The sequence below is a fragment of the Protopterus annectens genome, chromosome 12.part0, assembly GCF_019279795.1.
Source record: "Protopterus annectens isolate FY-2018-M chromosome 12.part0, PAN1.0, whole genome shotgun sequence".
Lineage (NCBI taxonomy): Eukaryota > Metazoa > Chordata > Ceratodontiformes > Protopteridae > Protopterus > Protopterus annectens.
The window spans coordinates 297859017-297876320 of record NC_056746.1 but is presented as its reverse complement, the minus strand read 5'-3'; the positions used below and the strand labels follow the sequence as shown (position 1 = coordinate 297876320).

At 44.9% G+C, this 17304-nt stretch overlaps 1 protein-coding gene across 2 annotated transcripts in view; it reads left to right on the top strand.

Annotated features, from left to right (window-relative positions):
- ZFAND1 (zinc finger AN1-type containing 1) overlaps positions 1 to 17304 on the top strand; it is a 566374-nt gene that overhangs the window by 199773 nt on the left and 349297 nt on the right. For both annotated transcript variants that reach the window (XM_044089369.1, XM_044089370.1), the window contains one exon: positions 15487 to 15526. In XM_044089369.1, the coding sequence (XP_043945304.1) occupies positions 15487 to 15526 (40 nt within the window). The remainder of the gene's footprint in view (positions 1 to 15486; positions 15527 to 17304) is intronic.

Here is a 17304-nt window from a genome sequence, read left to right as displayed (position 1 = left end):
TCTGCTAACAGGTTTGCTATATTGCCAGGCTGTGTGAATGTGGCAGCATTAGTCATCCATTCAGGAAATTGCTGTGTGCTGCCTTTGAGGTTTTTGCCATAGCTGAAGAATGATTATCTTTAACCTGGGAGTCTGTCTTAACCTCAAAGGTGGCTTTGCTTTACGTTATTAGCCCTCTTAGTTGCCTATTTAGTTTGATGAAAAACTTATTTTTATGGGACTTAACCTTCCTGATTTTTAACATAATTTTCTCCTTTTGTTTTATATCCTGTTGGGATGCCTCCAGGCAATTTATTTATGGGCTTACTTCTCTTAAATACAGCAGCCTCTGACCAGCCATTGACATGGTTATACAGAGTGTCTGAGAGCAGTTCAGCATACGCTGCTTGTTCTCGGGGTTTGGAGGGTGTAATACAAATATGGCTAAATTGATATGTAGGCCTGATTACTGACACACTGCTATTAATGGGTTAATATTCAACTTAACATTTTACTTTTCTACACTCTTCTATGTGTTTAGGAAAGAGGTCCGAAGGAGCTTGGCAGTACGAGATGTTAGGCTGAGTCATCATAACTTGGCAGTAAAAGTTGTAGTGATGGCACGGCTTGATATCTTGCCTCCACACCTTTGCTAGTTTGATAGAACGTAATGCTGTTTACATATTTTAGAGTTTATATCTTTGCTAGTTTGATAGAATATTCTGTTTACATATTTTAGAGTTGTTTATATATTTTAGGGAGTATGATCACTGGAACTTGTCAGGCGTACTGAGGCATCTGTGGGTGACTGGACATCACCCCTGTTTGCTGTCACATAGTCTGTACTTTTCCTGTGAGAAGGGAACATTCTAGATGTTCGTGTTACACTGCTGCAGTCATTACACTTGGGTTATCCTGTCGTCAGGAGGTTCCCCAGTCGGCCTGAGTTCCAAAGTCTTGGTCCGGCGTCTGTTGCTGTCGCCTCCTCCCTGGCGTCAGTGCGACAGGGGTATATAAGATGCAGCCGACGCCATTTTCTTCAGTCTTTCTTGCCGCGCAGTGCCCGAAGCAGAAGCAGTTGGCAATTGCCGGTCGGCTGACTCCTGAGATTTTCATTCCGAATCCAGAACCGAAGTCTTCTACAAAGCTAAGTACCCCGTTGGGGAAACTGTTTCTTGCCTCAGACCGATATCAGTAGAAGTTAATAACTGTATTTCTTGTGGGAAGCAAATTACCTCATAAGGATTTCCACTCCTATTGTATTCCATGCCTAGGCCCAGACCACAACTTCACTGGTTGTCGGTTTTGTGCTAGGTTTAACAAGCGCACTGTTAAACGTCGGTTTGATTTTGCCCATTATTTTGGTAGAAAATTCAATTACACCATGCCGTCGGAACTTCCGATGACCGGACCGGATTACATAAAAAGCGCAAAGACAAGGACAGGCATCCGAGGCCCAAAACTGACGATGAGGCCTCTTCTAGGTCAGTCGCCGGTTCTCCGTTTTTCAGCGAGGTGCCTACGCTGCCCCTGACTACCGCATCCATAGAACCACAGATCGCCTCCAACTCCCACGTGGAGCTGGCTTGGCCTCCGGATGCTCTGTTTTCAGCCTACCGAAACTAACCCTTCTGAGGGAACCGAAGTAGCTGAGCAATCCACACCTTCAGAGGGTGTCTTCAGACCTACCCAGTTAACCATTAAATCCTCTGCTAAGTCTAAGGCCCCATTAAAAGCAAAGAAACAGATACAGCATTCTCCAGGACAGGCTTCCATGCCTAAGAAACAAATGCTCAAAATGGCCGAAGACCTAATCACCCTGATCAGGGGGTCCCATCCCCCTCCTGATAAAAGTCCCAGACAGGATGCAGATTATGAATCTTCCGACCAGGTGTCCATTTCTTCAGATTCATCCTCAGACCTAGGATATTCCTTACCCCCTTATGAGGATTTGGATGCTGAGGAATCTATTCCATCAGCCTCTCCACCTGAGGACTACTCCTTTGGAGAGACCTTACATACCATGAGGGAGCATTTCCATTGGGAAGGCCAGGATTACTCATAATCCAAGAAAAGGCTCAGAGACTTCCTTTTGTTGCCTCAACACAGACCCCTTGCTATTCCGCCAGTGTTAGATATTGTGGATGATGTGTACACTAAATCCAGCTTAAACCCCGACTCCTTACCTCCAGCCCCAGTTAAACCCGATAGATATTAAAGTCCCTGACTCTCACAAATTTCTGTATAAAAGCCCTGTTGCTGACCCTGAAACTATTTCTCAGGGACCCAAAGGGATTAAGGCCTCATCAGCAAAATACCTAGTTCCCCACATTCCAGAGCATTAGACAGATGGGGAAAGAAAGTATATACGTCTGCAACTTTAGCAATGAGAGCCTTAAATTGCCAGTTTCACATGCTAAAATATCAACAATTTTTGATGTCTCAGTTGAAACAAAAGATGCTTCCAGATTCAGATCCTCTTAATTTTAAAGAAGTGCAGGATTTATTGCATGCAGCTGAACAAGTGGGAAAACATACTTTGCAATGTGGGTTTGATTCTTTAGAGGCCTCCTGTAGAGCAGCAGTTACAGGCTCTGTCATTAGAAGACATCCTTGGTTAAAGGAACATACATTACCAGATCATGTTAAGGCAAAATTATTGGACGCACCTTTGCAGCGGGATGTGTTGTTTGGAGTTGAGGCAGAGGAGGTATTAAAGAAGATGGGAGGATAAGGCAAAATCCATGCAAACGGTGAAGGATTTCTTACAGGTTCAGCCTCCTCGTTTTAGCAGAAATTGGCCAACAAAGAATTGGTCCTTTCCAATCACAGACAGACCTCAAAGAGGCTGATGTCAAGCACAAGGTCCTTACAGGCCATGACAATGGGGTACACCAGGCCAGAAAGAAGGGGAAGACAGGCCACAACCTTATAAAAAGCAGCCTCAGTGACTTCACACTACAGCTGCCAAGCATTTCTCTCTTGGCAGCCCCCTTAGGAGGAAAACTGGCACTTTTCTATCACAATTGGCTTTGCATCACCAAAGACAAATGGGTTCTCAACATTGTATCTCAAGGTTACAGGTTCCAATTTCACACTTTGCCAAGGTTGAAAAGAATGCCATCTCTGCCACCAAATCAATGGGCAGAGGCTCAAAAACAAATTACAGCACTCATGAACATGAGAGCTATTCAAAAGGTACCACCACAGGAGCAAGGACAAGGATTTTATTCAAGACTCTTTCTGGTTCCCAGAAAGGACAAAGCCTGGAGACCCATTCTGTATCTTTCTTCTCTAAATACTTACCTGCATGTTCCGAAATTCAAAATGTTGACACTACAGCAGCTTCTTCCCATGCTGGGCAAGAAAGCTTGGCTCGTGACTTTGGACCTCAAGGAGGCATACCTGCATGTCCCTATCAGACAAAACTGCAGAAGATACCTCTGATTTCTAGCTGGTTCAATGCACTATCAATTCTCTGCACTGCCCTTTGGCTTATCTACTGCGCCCAGGGTCTTCACAAAGTGCCTGGCACCAGTAATTGCATTTTGCAGACAAAAAGGAATTCAAATTTATCCATACCTGGACGACTGCCTGATTCAAGCAGAGAGCAAGGACATTCTTCTAAAGCATCCGGCGTTTGTAAAAAAGTTAAGTTGCCTGGGGTACACAGTAAACTAAATAAAATCAAAACTAGTGCCCACACAACAGATAATATTCCTGGGTGCCAGCTTGAACACAACGACCCAGATGGCTTATCTCACGCCAGACAAGCAAGGACAACTAACTCAATACTTTCAATTGATGGCAACAAAGACCCAACTCCCTGCAAGAAAAATTCTGCAGGCCTTGGGCTACATGGCATCTTGCATACTACTAATTCCATATGCCAGACTGCATATGAGGAAACTTCAATGGTACCTTAAGAGTGTATGGTCTCAACACTGTCAAAGTTTGGAAACCGTTATACCACTAATTCATTGCCTTCAACAGGAGTTTCGATGGTGGGCTCAAGCTAGTCACCTCAACAAGGGGCAGCCTTTTACTCAACCCACAGCCAGGCAAGCACTGACAACAGATGCATCGGATTACATCTGGGGAGCACACTTGGCATAATGTATTTAGGGTGAGTGGCCCACAGAGCAAAGGCATCTTCACATCAATCAAAAAGAGATGCTAGCTGTACAAAATGCTCTTATAGCTTTCAAGGACCTGCTGCATCTAGGACAACTACTACTAAAGACAAACAACACCACAGTTATGTGGTACATAAACAAGCAAGGGGGCACGCACTCCTACCCCCTTTGCAGACAAGCCATGACCTTGTGGAACACAGCTCTAGACTACCAAGTTAATCTGCAAGCACAATTCCTGCCAGGAAAGAAAAACACACTGGCAGACGACCTAAGCAGAAACATCATGGATCCCCACGAATGGGAATTAAATCCACAAGTATTCAGAATGATAACACAAAAATGGTGGAGCCTGGACATAGATCTGTTTGCATCCCCAATGAACTGCCAGCTACAGAAATTCTGCACAAGGAGTTACCATCCACAAGCATGGAAAGTGGATGCCCTCTCATTCAGTTGGAAAAACCTACAAGTATACGCTTTCCCTCCTTTACCTCTCCTTCCAAAGGTACTCATAAAAGCCAGGCAAGAAGAGCCAAATATGATCCTGATTGCACCAGACTGGCCACGCCAGCACTGGTACCCAATCTTAAAGAACTTAGCACAAGAACCACCCTGGATTTTGCCTCTAATCCCACATTTGCTGACACAGCACAACAGTCAGATACTTCACAGCCAGCTAAAGACCTTAAACCTAGCTGCATGGAAAATTCCTTAGTCAAGCAAGCAATGCCTCTCTACAAAGCTGCTATGGATGTCATTCTGGAGGCCAGAAGGCCTAGCACCAGGAAAGCCTACTCGGATAACTGGAAGAGATTCTGTGCCTGGAACCAGGCGCACAGCCTTGACCCTCTTGTCCCAAACATTCCTCAGATACTTCAATATTTAACTGAGATGCTAGATAAGGGCCTCTCCTTCTCATCAGTCAAGATCTACGCCTCAGCCATTTCTGCTCATTACAACATGGATCCACCAATTTTTTCTAATCCTTTGCTCAAACAGTACCACAGAGGGGCTAAAAACATAAGACCGCCCCGTAGAGCACCTACCCCAACTTGGGACCTCAACTTTGTTTTGGAAAAATTAACTTTACCTCCTTTTGAGCCAGCTAACACAGCAGAATTAAAATACATATCTTGGAAAACTGCTCTGCTACTGGCAATAACATCAGCACGAAGAGTTTCAGAATTACAGGCACTAATGGCAGTGGAACCTTTCCTCATTTTCCACCAGGACAGGGTGTCTTTAAGAACTAACCCTACGTTTATGCCAAAGGTGGTATCAAGTGTGGCTCTAAACCAAACTATTCATTTGCCAACTTTCTATCCAAAGCCACAGAACAAGGGGGAGAAACTACTACATTCTTTGGACATTCACAGGCAGTTACGCTTCTACTTGGACAAAACCAAAGCTTTCAGAAAATCTGAGCAATTATTGGTAGTATATGCTGCAGGAGCACAGGGCAAAGCCATTTCAAAACAGACTATTTCAAAATGGATAGGACATTGCATACATTTCTGCTATTCTCACCATGGGAAACCTTTACCTAGCAGCATTAGATCTCACTCCACCAGGGCAACAGCCACTTCAACTGCCTACCTCAGAGGAGTACCTACCAAGGATATTTTGGAAGCAGCAACATGGAGTTCTGTACATACCTTCACCAAGCATTACCATTTGCCTTTATACTCCAAATCCAGAGCTGGCTTCGCCACTGCTGTGCTGCAGGGCCTTATAGCCACCCCTAATGCCTTATAGAACCAGCCTCCCTACCTCAGCTTTGGGATTCCACCCAAGTGTAATGACTGCAGCAGTGTAACATGATGAACATAGTACAGTTTTGTACCTACCATAAATGTAGATGTTCGAGTGTAAACACTGCTGCAGTCTAGGTTACCCTCCCTCTTTCCCCTGTTACTTGCTGGTATGTACCTATGCCTTCTACCCTTTACTACCTATGGGGAGTATTTGCTGGTAACTGAAAGTTGTTGTTTGCTTTTCTTATGTATGTTTTATTAGCAATTTGAATTGCCTACCTATTTGGGGGCACCTGACATCTCTGGAGCAAGAAAAACTGAAGAAAATGGCATCAGCTGCATCTTGTATACCTCTGTCGCACTGACATCAGGGAGGAGGCGACAGCAACCAACGCCGGACCAAGACTTTGGAACTCAGGCCGACTGGGGAACCGCCTGACGGCAGGATAACCCAAGTGTAATGACTGCAGCAGTGTTTACACTCTAACATCTACATTTATGGTACGTACAAAACTATACTTTATAGGACATGTTTGACTTTTGAGTAAACAACCTATATAAGCTGGGGTCTCACAGGGGTCTGTTTTGGTGTTCTCTGTGGAATGGACACATTGCCCGGGCCTGTTCCCAGTTGGAATCTCCAGCCAGATACCATGTTTTGGGCACCCCAGTCAACGAGTTGGCGGCGATGAAGTGCTAACTGGTGATGTATTACCTTTTTTCCCCTCTTATGCTTTAAAGAATTGTTGAACTGCATGGCTAAAGTACTATCTTGAACTATTAATTCTATTTGGTTACTGTTTTGTTAGCTGAAATATGCTATTAAAGTAGACTTTCTCTTTAAAAGTAGGGAGTAGAAATAAAGCTTGTTAATAGATAATTTTGTAGTGTGTAGTGAATTATTTTGAATCCTGCTCATTAGGCAATACCGAGGGGCACTTAATTTTTGACAAACCTTCACTTAGAACTATTTCATTGCAAATTACTTATTAACAGTTACTGATGTTAAGTTGTCTATCTCGCCTTCATTCTTGCTGGATGGGTTCGGAGCCGACCTCGGCTCCGACTCGGCCACTCTAAAAGCTCGAGAGTTGGTTCCACCGGCTCGAGGCTCCCCTTATATCCCACAATGCTAGCCGAGAGTTACCTCAGATCTCGTTTGCCGCTACAGCGATCGAGGTGTTGGTTTTCTACCGGCTTGTTGGTAAGTGTATTTTCAGTAAAGTTAGAATACTTAAACCCCTATATTTTTAAGTTTAACTACTTTTCCCTTAGTTTAGTGGATTTCTACCCCTGTTTTTCTTAAAATCCCGTTTCTTTCCCACAAGAACTTAAAAGTTCTCCCTCGGGCCTTCTGGCCTTCCCCCATTCCCTAGTGGTGTGTGTGTTGCTCTTAATTAAAACTTTAGTTAATTGTTTTATTTTTGAGTTTTAAAATAAGATAAGTGTAATCAGTGTGTCTGACTGAGTGTGTGTGGTTACACTTTCCTTTCTAGGATGTCTAAAGACACAAAGGTCTCAGGCTTCAAGAAGTGTGATGCGTGCTGTCAGAAAATGTCTCTGACAGACGGTCACACTTCTTGTGTCTACTGCCTGGGGCCTTTGCACCTGCAGGACTCCTGTGCTGTATGCCATGGCTTCAGTCCCAGGGTCCTGCAGGAAAGAAAGAACAAGTTGATCCTAAGGGGTCTACTTAAGCCTGAGGATTCCCTTTCTGTCTCTGGGAAGCCCTCCAAGGCTCCTAGGTCCTCGGCTCCAGCTACTGAGCCGAGACCTAAGGCTTCTAAACCTACGTCTGCATCGGCTCCAGCTGGAGCCGATGAGTCTACAGCTTCTGTGGTTCCCTCGGCTGCGGCTGGAGCCGAGGTATTAGAAATCCCCTTGTCGGCTCCGACCAGACCTTCGGAGCTGACATCTAGGAAGAGATCTAGGTCACCATCCCTTGGCTCCGTTCATTCGGCTCCAGCATCTCCTCTGCTGTCTGAACGGAGCCATAAATCTCACTCCTCTAGGTCATCGAGGCTGTCGGATCATGACCTTCAGAGGGTAGTGAGTCGACTTCTTAAGTCCGAGGCACTGGCCCAAATGCTTCAGAGCCCGACTCATCAGTCGATGCCTGCCCCTGTCCATCAATATGTTCCTCCTCCGACTCCGTTGAGCTCGGAGCCGGGCGCTGAACCGAGACTGTGGTAGCGTCGGAGCCCATACAGATGTCTTCGGCTCCGTCGTCGGCTCCGATTTCTTCTTTCGAGGAATCTTGGCGCCGGACTTCCCTCGTCGGCTCCGAGGGGGTGAGTGGCATTGGACCCTTGTCCGACCCCGCTCTTCCTCTCGGAGCTTCGGCGCTGGTGAGTTCGGCTCCGACATCTGCCTCGGAGCCATCACTGTCTGTGCCGAGGGAGGTTCTCAGCTTCTCGCAGCGGGGACCTCTGGCTCTGCCTGACAGGGGTGCGTTCGAGGTCATGCGGAGTGTGTTAGAGCCTGGCTCTACTCCACAGTCGGCTCCGTCCGCCCCTCCCTGTACGGTGCCTCAGGTCAAGTCGACTCACTCCCTCATCCCGGACCGCAGAGAGCCAGCTCCTCAGGAACCCCCTGTGGGGATCTCATCCTCTTCCGAGGCCTCTCCTGACTTGGCAGAAGAGCCCCCTCGGAAGAGGAAGTGTAAGAGGAAACACATTGACTCACCTGAGTCCATCACATCTGACACAGATTTAGAGGATTCCGAGGGTTCCCCAGTTCCCCTTCTGAAGATGTCTCTTTTGCAGACATTCTAGAAATCCTCAAGCAGAGGGAAATTGGCCAGCCCTCAACCCTTCGGAGGATGAATCTGTGTACCTTGAGGCGTTTGGCTCTCGTCCTTCCACCTCCTGGGTGTCTCCCCCCTTTGACCCCCTCATGCAGGTGGTGGCTAAAAAGGCATGGACGGCTCCTGATTCAGTGGACCCCACTCCCAGGAGACCCTCAAAATTCATAACGGCACCAGCAGACAAACAGTTCTTGACAAAAGGAGTTTCTGTGGATGCTATGGTGGTGGCTGCTGCCACTAAGAAGGAACTAGCTGATCCTTCAGTACCTGTCCATCCACCTAACAAGGAATCTAGGTCCATGGACAGGTACGGGAAGCGGATGTTCTCGTCAGCGACATTTGCTATGCGTTCGCTGAACTACCGGTGCCATTTTACTCGTCTTCAAAGGGACTTGATTAAAGAAGCGAGTGACATGTTGAAGGACCCTACAGCTGCGGGTTTTCAAGATAAGATGAACACTCAGCTGGCTACCCTTAACTCCATAGCCAACTCCTCCATGCGCCTCCTTTCTTATGCGGCTGATGGAGCGAGCAGGGCCGCAGGGACAGGTGTGGCCTTACGTAGGCATGCCTGGATGCGGCTATGCAATTTTGGACCCTTCAAGACGTCTTTCACTAATTCCCCGTTTGATGGATCATCTCTCTTTGGTCCTCAAGTGAAAGAAACCTTGACTAGGTGCGAGACTGATGGCAAGACTCTTTCTGCTGTTGGAGTCCGTTTTTCTACTCCTTCTAGGCCTTACCCCAAAGGCCAGAAAAGTGGGAAAATGTGGTTCCGTAAACAATCTCAAGGGACTTCGCCTGACGCACAGAGTCGGTTCCCCGCCAGAGGCAGAGGCGGGAATAACAATGGTAGACGTCGCCCTCGAGGCAGGGGGGCTCCGCAGAACCAGGGCAATCGAGAAGTTTTCTCTAAGCCCTTTCAGCATCCCTGAGGTGTTGCCCGACTGCCCACCTTCGGAGGCAGTCGGGGGGAGATTGTCACTGTACCCAGAAGCCTGGCTATCCCTGACTCAAGACAAATGGGTACAGTCCGTCATTTCCGAAGGCTATTCTATTCCCTTTCTTCGCATTCCAAACCAATCAAAAAAATCCCTTCCAGATGTTCCACCCGCTCAAAGGGATCTAGCGGTTTTGGAAATTTCAAAGCTGCTTGCAAAAAGAGCAATTCAGCCAGTTCCAGCAGACCAGCAAGGATCCGGAATCTACTCAAGGTTCTATTTAGTTCCAAAGAAAACAGGGGACTGGAGACCAATTTTGGATCTCAGTATCTTGAACAGATCAGTCAAGAAAACAAGATTTCGGATGGTCACGCTGCAGTCCATCCTTCCCCTATTGGGAAAAGGAAACTGGATGTGCTCTATAGACCTTCAGGATGCGTACTATCACATAAAAATGAACAGACGCTCCAGAAGATTCCTCCGCTTCAGGCTGGGAACCAGTCATTTTCAATTCAGGGCCCTGCCCTTTGGTCTCACCACTGCCCCCGGTGTTTACCAAATGCATGGCAGTGGTAGCTTCTCACCTGAGACGACAAGGATTCCAGGTGTTTCCATATTTGGACGACTGGCTCCTCACAGCTCCCACCAAGCATCTCCTTCTGATGGCCAGAGATTACACCTTTCGCATTTGTCAAAAGTTAGGCATTTCAATAAATTGCGAAAAGTCTGTTTTGTCGCCTTGTCGTACTATTACCTTCATAGGCGCAAATCTAAACACAGTAGACATGTCTGCGAGGCTAACAGATCAGAGAATAACAGACATACACAAACTGGTCTCACTCCTTTTCAACAACAACAGAATCAAAGCCAGGTTAGTTCTGAAAGTGTTGGGAATTATGGCGGCCATACCTCTGCTTCCATTAGCCAGATTCCACATGCGAATCCTTCAATGGATGCTCTTTACACAATGGTCATACCAGCAACTTCCAATGTCCCACACCATTATGATCACGCAGGCGTGCAGGAATCATCTCATGTGGTGGATGTCTTCCCCTCAGCTTTTGTTGGGAAGACCCTTTGTTCCTCCCCCTCCGGTTGCTATTCTGACAACGGACGCCTCCCTGATCGGGTGGGGGGGGCATTATCAGGGCAGGACGGTCCAGGGCACATGGCAACCAGATGAATGCCACTTGCACATAAATGTTCTGGAGATGAGAGCAGTGCTTTTAGCGTTGCAAGCCCTTCAAGACTCTTCCCTTAGGAACGATTGCAATCCAGACAGACAATATGTCTGTAGTGTGGTACATCAACAAACAAGGCGGAACCAGGTCCTACCCCCTGTGTCGAGAAGCACTCAGATTGTGGCAATGGGCGATTTTCTTCTCAACGGTTTCTGATAGCAACGCACATCCCCGGGAAGTCCAATCAAATCGCGGACAAGTTGAGCAGAGCTATTCTCATGCCTCACGAGTGGTCTCTGAAGGACTCTGTTGTGAGAGAAATTTTTCTCAAGTGGGGTCAGCCTTGCTGCGATCTTTTTGCTACTCCCCAAAACAGCAAGTGCAGAGATTTTTTCACTCTATTCCCTTTACCAGGCCATCCCAGCAGAGACGCTCTAGTCCAAGTTTGGCCCCGGGGACTTCTGTATGCATTTCCCCCCTTCCCACTAATCTCTCAAGTGATACAGAAAGCTATCGCTCAGAAGGCCTCGTTGATCCTCATTGCTCCTTACTGGCCTCGACAGGTGTGGTTCCCCTTTCTACATCAATTTCTATTGGAGCGACCTTGGCATCTGGACCTAGTTCCAGATCTTTTGATCCATCAGTCGGGTCAGTTTCATCGCTCCCTCCCCTCTCTGAACCTCACTGCTTGGTTCCTCCAATTCCAACCTTAGCCAGGCTTCCTCAATTATCTCACTCCGTTCGAGATATTTTGATAGCTTCCCATAAATCTTCCACTGGAAGATTTATTTGAGTAAGTGGAAACGCTTCACATATTGGGCTCAAGGAAGGCATATAGATCCTTTCACTGCTTCCATCCAGATAGTCCTTGATTTTCTAGCTGAACTCTTCCATGCAGGTTCATCTCCTTCTACTCTTAAAGTTCAATTGGCAGCTATTTCTAACTTTCATGTGGGTATTTCTGAGTCTGCCTTAATGTCCCACAAACTTTGCAAGGCCTTTTTGAAAGGAGTTTTTCTTCTCAGACCTCCTATAAGAAATCCTCCTCCTCCATGGGACCTAAATTTAGTTCTGACTTCTTTAATTCTTTCCCCTTTCGAACCTGCAGCCTCCTGTTCGTTAAAATTGCTATCATGGAAAACGCTCTTTCTGGTAGCTATTACTTCAGCTAGAAGAGTTTGAACTTCATGCACTCAGCTGTCGACCTCCTTATCTGTTGTTCCATAAGGACAGGGTATCCTTACGAACCAATCCGTCCTTTTTGCCTAAGGTAGCCTCGACGTCTAATCTAAATCAAAGCATTGACCTCCTGTGTTTTTCCAGAATATTCCAATAGGTCTGAACAAAAATTACACTGGCTAGATGTTCATCGTCAGTTAAGGTACTATTTGGATAGAACAAAACAATTCAGAAAATCTGACCAGCTGTTTGTCTCCTATGCAGAAGGCAGAAAGGGACTTTCAGTTTCAAAGGTATCATTATCTAGATGGCTAACATCTCTGATTTCCCTTGTTTATGAAATTAGACACCAAAGGCTGCCTAACAAACCTAAGGCCCATTCCACCAGAGCTTTGGCTACTTCCATAGCCTTCCAAGACAGACTGCCTATTGACACCATTTGTGCAGCGGCTACTTGGGCTACTCCTCACACTTTCATTTCTCATTATAAGTTGGATTTAGCTTCTAGGCATAGAGCTAACTTTGGTTCCACTGTTCTCAGGAGTCTGTTCCGTTAGGCCACCCGGGACAAGGTGCTAGGGACGCGGTCCCATCCAGCAAGAATGAAGGCGAGATAGACAACTTAACATATAGAAGTTATGTTCTTACCATAATGTTCCATGTTAGTTGTCTTCTTCTCGCCTTCTTCTTGCGTCCCACCCTCCTTCCCCCTGGCCTGGACAGACCTAGAGGAGTTGTGATTGTGACCTCTCTTTCTACCACCTCTTTTCTTAGGCATATGCTATTGTGCATATTTCCTGGATCAGGATGTAGGTCACCCTGCTTTCTCCCTGTTGTTAGAGGTGGACTCTGTTTAGAGTTATTCTGTTACTATTATAAGCTGGGGTTAGCTTACAAACGAGATCTGAGGTAACTCTCGCCTAGCATTGTGGGATATAAGGGGAGCCTCGAGCCGGTGGAACCAACTCTTGAGCTTTTAGAGTGGCCGAGTCGGAGCCGAGGTCGGTTCCGAACCCATCCAGCAAGAAGAAGGCGAGAAGAAGACAACTAACATGGAATGTTATGGTAAGAACATAACTTCTATTTTTTAATGGGATTATGGAGCTGATTTTGATTTTGAAAGAGACAGTTTTTTGGTCGGACCTTACCAGGGAGGATGAGGCATGGGTGGGGGGGTGCAGCATTGTCTCATTTGTGAGCACGAAATCTAGTATGTTGGAGCCTTTAGTGGGCTTATTCACTGTTTGGTCAAGTGTGTTCAAATTTATGAATTCCAGGTATCTTTGTCCCTGTAGATTTGAGGCTGTGTAGGATTCCCAGTCTGTAGAGGGATAATTAGTCTCTCATGAGTGCGGTGTTTGTTTGGATGGCAACTGTCTCCAGTAGGTCCAAGTATGCATTGTGAGAGCTTGGAGGAAGTGTTTTTTTATTTAGACGTCTGGCATTGAGCATTAACACCTTGAAGGGTCAGTTGGGTTGAGTTTCATATGTCGGTAGGTTTGTCAATTTGGCATTGCCTGAAAAAGGCACAATGGAGTGGATAATGTTATAGCCAGTATTCAAAAGCCTAGTATTGCAAAGTAGCATGGTCTGTTACCCATGTTTTTCCATTTTTTTTTTTTTTTGCTCATATTGTAGCATCATCCTTGGAGATGTAATAGGTTGCTCAATGCTAGGCTCCTGCCAGCCTAAGATACACAGTCTGAAAACTCTATAATGGCTCTTCATGTAGTCCAGAGAGGTGCATTTCAGGTCGTTTGTACCTACATTGACTATGATGGAATCATACTGGTACCTGCGGCGTAATGACTTGAGTGCTTCCGTGATTTGGTGGATCCTGGGTCCAGAAAAGCAAGAGTCATCTTTTCCTTGCTTAGCCTGGTAAGAGATGCATCAATGTATCTTGCAATGGAGTCCCGTTTGATGAGTCTTACAAAGTGTGTCTGCATGCCTTAAAGGCTTAGTGTTTGGGGCTCCACTGAAAGCGACAATAGGAGCGCCTTTTGGTTTGCCGAGTTATAGCAGCTTTGACAATGGATGTTCTAGGCAGTCTTTGTTTAGGAAGATTGCTTTTAAGTGCCTCAGCATGTTAGTCTATATGTGTGTTATGTTCTATGCGACGTGGGTGTCGTGTGCATGGTTTCGACAGCCTGATGAATGCTTGTATGTGACAGTTTAGCTTCCACTATCATTGTGTAAGTACACCTCTTGCTTACTGTGTCTGTTTCTTTAAGGATGTAAAGTGGTTAAACGTGAGACAGTTGCTACAGTGTCTCCGATACCAATATCCAACAAGCTAGCTACAGAGAAGTTAGAAAATTGCATATTCATACTGTCCAGTCATTTGATTGGTGACCTATAAGGGGTGGTGTGTTGGGGTTAGAAGGCTATAAAGGGTGCTTTCTTGGTGCAGACTAATAAAGATACTTTTTGGGGCAGATTATGCTAAACGGTACTTAATTCTACTAACTTTAATGTTTACACAATACTGAATTCTACAAAATCTGTAAGTATTGCTTGCCACTTAATGCTCAACTCACTGCTGTAAACAGCAATACAGTGTATTTGCCCTATATTGCTGCTATCCCACCCAGACCATCCTAGAGGCAGTGACATGGAACTCTGTACATACTTTCACAAAACGCTATAATCTAGGCAGTACCGCCAGAGCTAGATCTGGCTTTGCATCTACCATACTACAAAATCTTATTTCCTAAGGTCATAGAGATGAACCATCACCCACATTTTAGTTTTAGGAGCCCTCCCAATAATCCGTACTGCAACATTGACTACAAAGAACATAGTACATTTGGGTCACATTGACCATAACTCTAGATGTTTGAGTAGATCTGTGTTGCAGTACACTGTCCCAACCTCCAACCCCTCTTCTGATGACTACTTGTCTCTCCCTTGCTGGATGCAAGGGCAAGAGGAGTTCTCTGCAGATAGTCCTATTAAGTCCGTCAGCTCCTCTTTGCCTCCTATGATTTTTCTCCTTTTCACTTGAATTCAGACAGCTGGGGAGGTTGTTCTGTCCTCGGACATCAAATTTCTTGTTTGGTGTTTAGAAAGACCCGAAGATGGTGCTAACTGATGCCCTTTCTAAACCCTGGCATCCAGATTTCGGTTGTTGGATATCTCTTGGCTAGGGATGATGAAAAGTACATGGAAATAGGAGCTGGTTGCAGACTTTTACGTGGTAGGAAGACCCAAGAATTAGTACTGCAATACTGATCTACTCAAACATCTACAATTATGGTAAGTGTGACACAGCTGTACTTTGTGTCCCTTGGTGTGAACTGAAAAAGGAGCTCTTCCCCATTTGAATGCTATCTGTTTGACATATGCAGTAACAATTTCTGAGTGCAAGATGCATGCAAAGAGGTGTGTGTGTTGTGTACACGTGTCAGTCATTGCTTCTTTAAGCATGTAACAGTTATGGTTACATCATGTTCTGGTTGTTCTTCACAACTTATCACTACTGACAAGTTGCTCTTTATTTCCAATCAGCCTTGATCATCGAAGCAGAGATTCACACCAGTGTTCTGAAGTAAGTTTTCAATGTTTTTTTCTGTCTGATTTTGCACAATAAAACAGAGAAAAATGGGAAACTGTGTTTTTGTTCATCTGACCCACCTGTTATTAAGGTCTGTGTGTTTTTTAATGCCTCCTACAGTCCATCAGTTCAGGACAGTAAGATGTGTGCTCTATTGTCAGACTGGAACTTGGTGTGTGCAATATTTGTTTATTGGGTTTCATTACTGGGGAAAGTCTGACTGGGCAGTAAACGCACAGAATACAGAGATAGCAAACATTTGTGCTAAGGCAAACAGAGTAAAATAAAATTCACAGCTGCAGATAATATATATAGGGTTCCATTTTATATAGGGTTCCATTTGCACTGCAGTCTACATTGTTCAGAACTTAATGTGATTGCATTGTACCACTAACAGTGATGGATATGTGTGTGCAAAATTCACTTGTATTCAAGAAAGGACAACAGTGCAATCACACAAATGATATATGGGTTTGCATCCATGTCGTGATGTACTTAATTGTAATGAGAAGTAATGAATAGGGGTAGATATCTGTGTACAGACCTCCCTTTTAGATTTATAAAATTATCTGTGAAGAATATTCTGTAATACTGCAGTAAGAGATTATCTGTATGTTTTGGAGCTTTTCTCCCCGGGCCTTTGCTGAAAAAGGGCTTTTGCTCAGTCAGACAATCCCAGTTAACAAATGTAAAATAAATAAATGCCTATTACAATACATTTATGTCAACAAAAATTAGTTCACAGTTGTTTTGAGAAGGAAGAGTGGGCAATAGATTTTGGTCCATAGGAATAAAAAAAGAGGAGAATGTTGGGGGAAAGTTACTTGCAGTAATGAGGTGTAAGGTGAGGTTTAGTCTGAAGAAACACTGGAGGACAGCCATCTGTGTCCTGGGATACTTTTTAGTTGTGATTTTAAAAATGTTAGATTGTCTGTTTGAGAGGATGAAGGATAGAGTGCAGATCTCCTTCTGAGTTGTTTAATTTGGTATTACTAGTTGTAATCGTTTGTCTGTGGAGTACGTTTATAACTTCCACATAACTTTGATGAATGCATAGTTAACTTTTGTACTTAAGGTGCCTACAAATGTTTATTTTGCTCTGCTATTAATTCTCTATTGTGCTCAAATTTGACAATAGTGTTTTACTGTCTTTTTCACCTTTATTACCATTTCATCTTTTACGTACTATATACAAAAATACAAGGAAGAACAGCAAATCTCACAGTATAGAAAAATATTCCCACGGATTTACTAATCTTCCATGTAAGACTAGATTAGTTTTACACGGAAGCGCCAGTCTAAGAGTATGACGGCAGCACACCATGCATATTAATGAGGATGCGCTGCCTCAACTCTAAAGCTTACACGGAGTGTGGACGAGTGTAGGGGGTGTGTCAGACTGCCGAGCAGTCCAAAAATCCACGCTCCTGCAATGAAGAAATGCCGCAACTTCCAGTTACATGAGCGAGTCCACTCACATGTGTACACGGTAACACTACACTCCCCCATATGTTAAACAACTTACAAAATGAAAAATAAAAATCATTTTTTTTTCTTCCGATATAGCTGCCCGTATTTGCGCGGGTTTGCCCATTGCTTAGCTACAGTTAGCTGCTTAGACACCAGAAGAGGATAAGAAGAAAAATAAATGCAAATTAAGCAAATAGCAACAGCGTAGTGGTTAGAGCCTTTGCACAAAGAGGAGGCATTCCCGGTTCGAGTCCCATTACTGCACATTCCATTTTCTGTGGGAAATCTGTATACAAAAATAT